This window comes from Rhincodon typus, chromosome 2, assembly GCF_021869965.1.
Source record: "Rhincodon typus isolate 14 chromosome 2, sRhiTyp1.1, whole genome shotgun sequence".
NCBI classification, from domain to species: Eukaryota; Metazoa; Chordata; class Chondrichthyes; order Orectolobiformes; family Rhincodontidae; genus Rhincodon; species Rhincodon typus.
In genome coordinates, this window is record NC_063333.1 from 82,342,920 (window position 1) to 82,353,671 (window position 10,752).

Genomic DNA, 10,752 nt, shown 5'->3' on the forward strand with positions numbered 1-10,752 from the left:
TGTAGTTGGTTCAAAATGACTATATAGAATTACAAAAGTTGCCAGCAAACAAAAGCAACCTCAGAGTGAATTTTCAAAGCGGTAAATGTATGGATGATAAAATAATTAATTTTAAAATGCTTTTGCAGATCACAAATTTACAACAGCATTTAGATAACTGTAAAATGTAGAAATAACGCAATCTGCAGCAGCACCAGAAGTATATGTAGCTGCTGTTTAATAATCTGTCATTAAAAAACCAATATCTATAAAAATTCCATTAGATAATCCCTTTTACATTTCACTCCATCTTTGGAGCACAAGCCAAACGCTCCTTTATTTGTAATACAAACATCACCGAAGCAACAAAAATCAATACATTTTATAGAACAAGTTTATACTTTCTTCAAAATGTGCCGAAGAGAATGATACAACAATAAATGAATCTCAAAATAAAAATACAAAATATGGGAATCTTCTGCAAGGCACTATTCAAGGAATTTTTGAACTCTGTACATACAGTTATATACATTTTTCAAAATTTTTTTTTGCGTTTTGCTTCTTGTGCATAACCGGTATGTTCTGAATCACCCTCAGACAATTTTCTTTTCTTTTTCTTAACTGCTTTGTCACTGAAGTAATCACTGTCATCTCGCCCATGGATTTCAGTGTCTACATTTAGTTCCCCTGTCTTCCGCTTTTTCTTTTTGTGTTTCTTACTTTCTAAAATTATTTCAGCTTTTTCCATTTGATCTTCATGACAACTCTTGTCTAAAATCTCATCATTCACAGTCTCTTCAACTTCTTGGTCCCATTTTTCATCTTTCTTCTTTTTCTTTTTCTTCTTGCGTACTATGCCATCATTTTGTTCTCCACTATTATTTTCTAGTGGTCCTTCTGAATCCACACATGTTGCCTGCAACCTGGGGCATAAAATAACAAATCACTAAAGCAGACAAATAGTTCAATACAGTGAACATTTTTGTTTCTTGATAACTCAGTCACATCAAAAAGTAAACTTATGTTTCTAACTCTCATTGGCTTTGTCTCATGATGAGCAAGGTGCATGTGTACATATTGAGTACTCTTGAAATAAATAGAAAATCTGAATAAATCAGCAATAATAGTTTCCATATGTTAAATTGGTAAGCAAGTGAGCCAATAACAAATCTACAGCATAATAGATTAAGTCTATTTTTAACATTGGGTCATGAACTTTCTAGCTTTATGTTAAGGATCTTTTCCGCACGTTGTATAACAGATTGTATCCTTCAAATCCCCCAGAGTGCAATTTTTCCAAGTGGCAAAGAAAGAAAATGAGTTTGTTTCTCATTAACTTCATTTTCTGGATGCAAAACCAGCAACCTACTGCCTATATTGATAAGCACTAAGAACGTGGTAGAGGAAGTACAGTTGGTACAACTTCAGAGGGCAGTTGAGAGTCGTGCACAGGTCAGGGCCATTAATAAATCAACTGGACTTTTCTAACAACATTATAGCTTCATGACCACAGTTTCTGGTAAAAAAATTATTTCTTTAAGATAAAACAATGAAAATTCTAAAATTTTGCTTTCTGGATTATCAGTACTGCAGTATAACCAGTTTCACTCTTCAAACCCTGGTCAGTGTAGCTTAAAGCAGTTAACAGACATTGAACTTAAATGTAAATTGCACTATGTTAATAACTTGGATGAAGGGACACAAGGTAGACGACCATACAAAGATTGGGGAGTGGGGGGTGGGGGGTGGTGATGTGGAGAAGAAGAACAAATTTGCGGAAGATAGTAAGTTTACAGAATACAGAGAGGTTAACTGATTGGGCAAAAACATGACAAATTGAGTATAATGTAGCAAGCGAGTGGTTATCCACTTTGGCAGGAAGAACACCATGCAAAACAAGAAACAGACAGAGACAACAGAATGCTGTAGTACAGAGGTTGCTGGATGTTACTGTTTATGACAGCCAAAAGGTTTACTCAAACTGGAGATACTTCAGCTGCAGTCAAGGTACATTCCTTTAAGGAAAAATAGAAAAAAGTAAGTCAGAGCTTCTTGAATGGTAAATGAGATGCTTTTTTTAAAAAAAACAAAATAACAGTGCATATGACTCACATCAAGTTGATCATGTAAATGAAAATCAGGCTGAATACAGAAAGTTAAAAAACACGCAAAAAGAGTCAAGGTTGTTAAATAGAGACTTAAAGCAAACACAAGAGGATCCAGGTGTCGTATGGCTTACAAAATCAGTTAATAGTTGGTAAAAGCAGGATCAATTTGGGTCCAATAAGTGGATTTGCACATGAGGCAAAAGGGCACAGGTGATGTACTAAATGAGTAGTTTGTACTTTCCTTTACCAAGGAAGGTGCTGCCCAAGTGATAAAGATAGAGGTGGTAATTAGGGCACTGGATGGACTACAAATTGATAAAGACAAGTGAGACAAGTGGTATCAGAAAGGGTGGCTGCACTTAGATGATGATAAACCATCAGAACCACATCAGCTAAATCCAAAAATACGAGGGAAAGGAAGGGTGGAAAGATCTGGAGGCCCTGGCCACAGTTTTCCAATCTTCCTCAGATTTTTTTTTTGGGAGGCGGGGGGCGGTGTCAGGAATTGGAGAATTGCAAATGTTCCATCCTTTTCAAATAGATCAGTAAATTTAATCTCAGATGGTTGAAAAACTTTTAAAAGAAATAAATCTAGGATAAAATTAACAGTCACTTGGAAAAAAGGTGCGATCAAAGAAATCCAGCAAAGATCTGTTAAAGGCAAATCACCTTTAACTAATTTTATTGAGTTTTTGCTTAACTGGTACATGATGTATAGTGGATTTCCCCAAGGGCTTCGTAATCAGAATTATTTTCCCTGCTCTGTATCCATGACCCAGATTTGGGTGTGGACCACAATTTCAAAATCTGCAATGAATAAACACTTAGAAGTGTTCTGAACAGCGAGGATAGCGATAAATTCCAAGAGTACACAGAACATCTGGTGGACTGGAATTGTAATTCATTCTAGTAGGAAGAGGAGAGACAGTATTAAATAAGTTACACAATTCTGAAGGGAATGTAGGAACCAAAGGACTTGAGTGTGATGTATACATAAATTACTGAAAGTAGAAGAACACATCGAGAAAAATTTAATGTCATGCAGGATCCCAGACTTTAGAAGTAGCAGCATAGAATACCAAAGCAAGAAGTCATGATGAGCATTGATAAAAATTGTCCAGTTGGAAGCTGAGCCAATAAGTCAAATTCTGGGCGGTGCGCTTCAGAGAGGATATGATGGTATTTCAGCTGGTGCAGAACTAACTTATAAGTCCCTTCAGTTATGTTGTTGCATGGGTGAAGCTGGAACTGTTCTCCTTATAGAAGGGAAGGCTGAGAAGAAATTGATAAAGATGTTCAAAATTATTCAGGATCTAGACAGAATAGATAGCAAGAGACTTTTTCCATTGGCGAAAGGGTCAGAAGCCAGGGGATATTGATTCTATTGTGTCTGAACAAAGATCCAGAGTGACACGAAGGAAAATGCTTTTACGCAAGGGCTAGGAAACGGAATGTACTGCCCCAGTGTTTGATAGTGGCAGATCCAATGTTGGCTTTCAAAAGAAAATTGTATTATGATTTGAAGAGAAAAAATGCAGACCAATGAGGAAAAGGCAGGAGTGGGACTAGATGAGTTGTTGTCACAGAGACTGGCATAGACTAGAGGACTCAATGGTCTCCACTCATACTGTACTATTCTATGATTCTACATACGTAATCAGGTAGACAAATGGATTATTAGGTTTTATTAAAAGGTGAATTGTTTATAAAAAGTAGGGATGTCTTGATCCAACTGTTGGGAAACATCCAGATTACTGTGGAAAGGTTTGGTCTTCCTTTTTTAAGGAGGGAAATACCTGCATTGGAGGGAGTTTTGAGACAAGGTTGATTCCAGGGATAAAGGGGATGTCTGCTGAAAGGCAGAGCAAGTTTGGCCTATATTCACTGGCGTTTAGAACAATAAGAGGTAATCTTATAGAAACATACAATATTCTGAGGAGGCTTCACAGGGTTTATGCTGAGAGGATGTTGCCTATCATTTGAAATTATACCCCACGTTTTAAATTCCAAGTCTGGTGTTACCCATTTAAGATGATGATGAGGAGGACTTTCCTCACAGAAGGTCATGAACTACTGGAATTCTCTAAACTATAGAGCTATGGTGGATGGGTCATTGAACATGCTTAAAGGTCACAAAAGACTGCTTTTTGTACTGGCGGGAGTTATTCGTTATGGGTAGCAGGTAGGAAAGTGGAGAGGAGGCCAAGATCAGATCAACAATTCTTAAATGAATGACAGGATAAGCCTGAGGGTTTGCATGACTTACTCAACAACAAATTATTCATCCATGTTCAATAAAAAAATCCCCAAGGCACTTCACAGGAATACTGTTAAATCCAAGTACAAGACCAAGTAACCTAAGGCAGGTTGACAAAAAGCTTGGTAAAAGTAGTAGATTTTTTAAGAAGCACCTTAAAGGAAGAATGAGAGGAGAAGTGCAGATAGAGATTTTCAGAGTTTGGGACCAAGACAATTGAAAGCACAGCCACCGGCAGGGAGTTGGGGGGAGCAATTATGATTGGGAATGCATAAAATTAGGCCAGACTTAGGAGTGCAGACACTTTGGAGGGTTGTGGAGTTGGAGAAGATTACAGAGATAGAAAGGAGCAAGACAGCGGAAAGGTGTGAAAAGAGTGATGAGAATTTTAAGATAAAAGACACTGTTTTCACTTCCCTTCCAACCATCACTAGACCTAGTAGTGCATAACATCTACCAATAATACTAGAAATTTCCTAACTACAACCCCGAGTACACAACTAACCACCAGAGTAATTTCCTTTGTATTGACTAAGATGTCTTTAACATCATAACTCAACTGACATAAATGATTCCAAGATACCCTTCAAAATAATTCTTCGCACTGTCATGGTCAACCTTATTCCCCAAGGAACACAACAGATTACTTAGTTATTTCTCTTGTTACAGTTAAGTATTTTGCAAATTGGTTGGTTCCATTTCCTACAATACAATTTTAAAAGTACTTATTGACCATAAAGCACTTTGGGACATCCTATGGACATTAAAGATATAAATAAATGTTTTTCACTGCATCACATTCACTTGGCTCACCTTGGTAAGTTAAAACTTATCAATATGTCAACCTGTCATGACATTTTAATTGTTAACATAGTATTGAGGTGTAGATTAAGCCGTCACGTGAAATTTAAAGAGTGATTCCATATACATATCCTTAAACTGAAAATGATTAACATACTCAGATCCGGAAGTGGAGGGATTAGAAAGGTGGGGAAGGGGCTAAAAAGGTGAGGGTGATGGTGATGGTGCAAAGAAAGAGGAGACAGCAATTAGATATACGAAAGAGGTATGTATTTAAATTAAAAATGGCTCTCAAGTTGACATGTGTAGAAATAGTAGTATGATCATTGATAACAACTATCCCTGAAAAACAAAGGGGACGCAGGTCATGATTTGAAATTGTTAACTTAGTGTTGAGCCAAATGGCTACAAAGTGCCTAATAGAAAGATGAGGTGATGTACTTCATTCTTCAAGTTTTCTTTCATTGGAATAGTATTGGGGGCAGAGGGCAGAGAGGTCAAAGTGAGATTGTAAATTTCAATTTCTACCTTCTGATTCTTCTGTATCCCTCCTCAACTTGTTTCCATTTCTAGAGACAAACTATCGACCAGTATTGAAATCCACTAAGACCAATGACTCCCACAGCTATCATGACTATACTTTCTCCCAGTTTCCACATTGTGCTTGTACCAACAATATATCATGTTTTATTATTGCTCCACTAAGAAACTATCCTGCACTTTGGTTGGTGGTGGAGCTCTTATTAGTAGGAGTTCAATTTTATTCACTTTTGTTTTCAACTCTTCACCACCACAATCAACACACACCACCCCCCATACCCCACCACCCCCCACCCCACACACACACACACAATTCAACTCAGTCAGGCTTCACATTCAATGGGTCACTCTCCATCATTTTGACTACCTTCAGTGGGTTGTCCCACTTCCCATCCCTTCTGCTTTAACAGTTTGAAGGGACAATTCCCTCTGTGACACCCTGGTCATCTCCACAGTCACACTCAGCATGTCCCCCCTTCACTTTCCTTCCTTTGGAAGTAGAGAAAAAGCAACACCTTCTCTTTTGCCTCCTCTCTTCCTCCTCAACCTGAAATGTCACCTTTGTTTTTTTATTCTCTACAGATTCTGCCTGACCAGAGTACTTCTGTTATTTCAGACTTTCAATACTAATAGTATGTTGCTTATCATTAGGAAAGCGGCAATGGCTTTTGAATCCAGCCATCTTGATCTGTGCAATGTTTTAAATGCCTCATGGAGTTAATACAACGCTGAAAGCATTCAACTGCAGCTGCAAGATGTGAATGCACCATGTAACGTCTGAAGTATCACACAACAAATGAATTTTATCAAGCTAGGTTTTTTTGTTTTTATCAAATTTTGGATTTTGGTGATATAAAATTATAGGCTTTGGAGCAGGTGAAATTATAATCACACTTAATAGTTTTACTATTAAACTATTGCGGTTGTCGGGACAAAATAAAATTCCACAGTAAAAGAAAACACACACAAATGCCCATTCTCTTTTCTTAATGACCTAATGAAATTCCAGAAAATTGTAATTTTGAAAAATGGAAACAATGTTATCAGGTCATTAATTATAGCGAAAAGGAGACATTCTCCCAGTTTTCACTCAAAAGGAATCAGAGTCCAACAAGTGATCCAAATAACAACTCCAAGATGCAAACTCTAATCAGTTCAGTTTAAAATTAGACCAATTTTCACAGCACTAACTGCCCCTATTCAATAGACATAAACGTTTAATCACTAGAGAAAGCGTAAGTATTGGTACCTTAAAAGCAACTGTCCTCGAATGCACAGTACACCGGCGACATCAGCATCCAGCTGCAGAACTTCAAATTTCAAGCTATCGCCCACTGCTACTGCAAAGCCTGGCCAAGTTCCATTTGCCTTGTGTGGTTTGGGTATTGAAGCATTAAAACACCCATGTACTAGACAGCCAAGATGACTTGGAGCAACTTTATTCACGATACCCTGAAAAAATTCAACACACAAAGTTATTGAAATGCCAAAAACTCTGTTTACTTTAAAATAAACAAAAATTATCATGCACTATCAGCCCCACATTCTAAGTATCAGTAAAATACTTTCAATTTTTTGTTTAAAAAGACACGGTCATTCACTGCATCATAAACACTTTGACAGAGCTTGTGAAAGCCTACTGTCTAGATTACTGGGTCCCTGGAAAAGATGAAAGGCGAGGTATGGTGCACAACAACTTGTTCGGTTTTAAAATTTTAAGACAAGCATATCCATGCTTACAAACTGAACAAAATGTCAAGATCTAGTCTTGGTTGAGGTCCAGTTTTCTCCAGATAAAGAATGGAGGCGCTGAAGAATTCACCTTTGGCCAAGCTTCTGATCCCATGCACCCACCAATGCAAATACCACCCATTTACATCTCTGTAACTGCTCCCATCAAATCCTTCTTCAGCCAAAAACACTTTTTTTTTGTTATAACTTACAATCTTATAAAATTCTTACAGTATTCTCTGAAAAGCTATACCATGTTAACATTCTGAAAAATCAGCAAACCATAAATAAAAATGCACATGATGGTTGTCTACTTTTCCCAAACAAACTAATTCTCCCTTACACAACTTCAATTTTGAGTAACTGTTGTTCACTTCCTTGGAAACATTTTCCAGTAATATTTTGAAATCAGAAGTGAAGGCAGCAGAAAGTTTATATACTTTTGACTGTGCTTTTAAACCAGCCACTAGGAAGTAAGTGAAATTAACACAGCATCTGCTTCAAACTTTGACTCTGTTTAGATGCACAGTACCTATTAAATTAATTTTGAGTCAAAATTCAGGTGCTCTCTTTGTTCAAGCATCTTTGAGCACGACAGTAATATGCTGATCTACCAAACTGCAATTCACAAAATATTACAAAACACATTTAATCATTTACAGAAAAACCCATTTGTCAAACTGAATCCTTCATTTTACTGCGTCAGCTGCATGGTTATGTATTCTTTTCAACTGACTTCATCCTCTGATGGAGACAAATAATTTGAGTGATAAGACTTTGAAATAGTTGTTCCATCTTAAATCTGCAAGTATTTAAGCAGAAAAGTCTAGATTTTATTGTCACAGTATCTGATACCAATAGGTCTCATTCCAAAATTATACTCCACTACTCACTACAGGACTAAAACTGTGCCAACCATTTACAACCTTATCCATTTTGTCTCAAAACTTGTATACTCACAAATGTCTGATGATAGTCTAACAGTTGCTTGCCCATTTCTTAAAACCTACTTTCATGCCAATCCTCAGCCTTGCTACTGAAGTTTCATACACTTTTTCCCTACAGTAACTGCTGAATTTAAATGAGATAGTGGGAACTGAAGGGTCTAGACCTGAAACGTCAGCTTTTCTGCTCCTCTGATGCTGCTTGGCCTGCTGTGTTCATCCAGCTCTACACCTTGTTATATCCTGAATTTAAATTATGTTTTTCTTAAAACCTCTTCTATCCACAATATCTTACAGACTTTATGTTTTCTTACTGCCTGAAAACCGTTCCCTTTTCACATTTTCTTTCCCCAATTAACTTACCATCAGCTTCTGTCCAGTTTTAGGCCTGAAGATAACAAAGTCTGCTTCAATATTGAGATGGATATACCCTTGGTCGTCATAGATGTCACCCAATTCACCAATTAATCTCACTTTATCAAAAGCAATTGGGACACCCTGCAAACTAATAAATATGTCAAAAGGTTATATATGATTCTTCCAGTAATTTTTTTTAGATAAGAGCAAAAATGCACAATAATTGTAGATAACAGCAAACATGCAGAAACAGCTTTAAAAAAAATTAAAATTCCAAACAGAATATAAACAGACATTTTACCTAGATGGACACCACTACAATTCTTAAAATATGTTTATTATTAAAAAGATACAAGGATTAGTGAAGGTGCAGCGTACATGATAGATTTTAAAGTTTAACCTTTCCACTTTCAATGATTACAAAATATTTTGCTGAGACCTGAACTGCATGCTCAACAGGCTAACTAAATGGTTTCTACAAATGATGCAATTCACACATCAAATTGATGTTTTCTCTCAGTTTTCCCAAGACAAACAGTTGCACCAGTTTTGGTCAGATCACTAAACACAGCTTCAGGGACAAAGGATGGTATTGTTGGAAGCACCTACTGGTTAAGGTGTTGCATTCGACCCAAAGGAGTGATTTCCATTGAGAAGATTTTTTCCTCTTCATACTCCCTAGAGCAAAGTACTCATTCTCAGGAACTAGCAGGCCTATGCTATTTCACTCAAGTGACCACTCATCATGAGGTGAGACACAGAGCAGCTAGACTATTTGACTGTGAATGGCATAAGAGGCTGTAACACGCACACCAGTTTTCTGCAGCAATGTCATTTCTTTCACTCTCATGATTAGGAGCACAGGACCAATTGTAACAACATCCTGTTTGCTACTGAAAGCAATTTATTCAATACAGACTGGGAATCACACCTGGATCTTCTGTTTGGGACAGTTTTAATGCTAAACCGAGTGGTGTCTTTATTCATAAAGCCACATCTAATTAAAAGTTGATGTGAATTATATAGTGAAGAATAGAATCATGGGTTTCCTTACAGGCAATCATTTCATTAAGGGTTCCAGATGAGATCAAAAACCACAAAACTGAAACTCGTGATCATGAATAATTTTCTGATTCCAAGATCAAATTACTGCCTTTTAATTAATTTTATACCTAATTATAACATATGCAGCACAGATCATAAGAGCAATTTTATAGCACTTTGGGTTTTTTCCCAGCTGCAGATATTCGTGTGATGTCTACACTGAAAAGAAATCAAAACATGATTTTTTAATTTTCTAACTGGAAAATCAACAGTGGATTCCAAAACTGTTGAAAGAAAGAGTAAGAATGCCTTTATAGAGTACTTTCAATGATCCAATGATGTTCTAGACCCCCTCCATTATGGAGGCGGTTTTTCGGACTTGGTGCCACTACTGTAATGCAGGTAATCAATGAAACAAATGGCCAGATGTTTTAGTGACATTGGTTGAGCAATAACATTAGTTTCTTCAAAAGCTTACCCAAATGTCTGTACCTCCCTCCATACTCTGCTATAGTGGCAGCTAAATTAAGTTCTCAAGACTCTGGAATGGGTCTTGAACACAACACTGCAATTCAGAAGTTAAACTGCAGCCAAGTAAACAAAAGTGACATGGACCTACCTGCCGCCCACCAAGCCTCTTTGAATCTCACTATTTATAGCTTTTCATCATTTAGAATATACCTTGTTTGGTTCTTTATGAATCCGAAATTGATTAGCTCACATTAAAATGCATTTACCAGTTTTGCCTATCAACTGAATCTATCAATATTTCTTGGCAATCTTACACTTCCATCAACACTGCTTACAATAGTGCTGTCAGCACATTTCACTTTAGCTTTCCCATCCGATAATCTAAGTTAAGCAAAAACTCCAACACAGATCTTTAAACAACACTGGTCACATATTGCCCATTAGAGTAGCTGGAGAACTTGACCATTGGTGCTATAGTCTTTAAGTGGTCAGCCAGCTTGCTAAGTAGGTCAACAATTTG

At 37.0% G+C, this 10,752-nt stretch overlaps 1 protein-coding gene across 1 annotated transcript; it reads right to left on the reverse strand.

Annotated features, from left to right (window-relative positions):
• Positions 1 to 271: 271 nt before the first annotated feature.
• Positions 272 to 8,884, reverse strand: polr1f (RNA polymerase I subunit F). The gene is made up of 3 exons (XM_020527719.2): positions 8,724 to 8,884; positions 6,935 to 7,137; positions 272 to 902 (listed from the first exon to the last, which is right to left on the reverse strand). The coding sequence occupies exons 1-3, from the start codon at positions 8,724 to 8,726 to the stop codon at positions 515 to 517; spliced, it is 594 nt and encodes a 197-aa protein (XP_020383308.2). The 5' UTR covers positions 8,727 to 8,884; the 3' UTR covers positions 272 to 514.
• Positions 8,885 to 10,752: the final 1,868 nt, after the last annotated feature.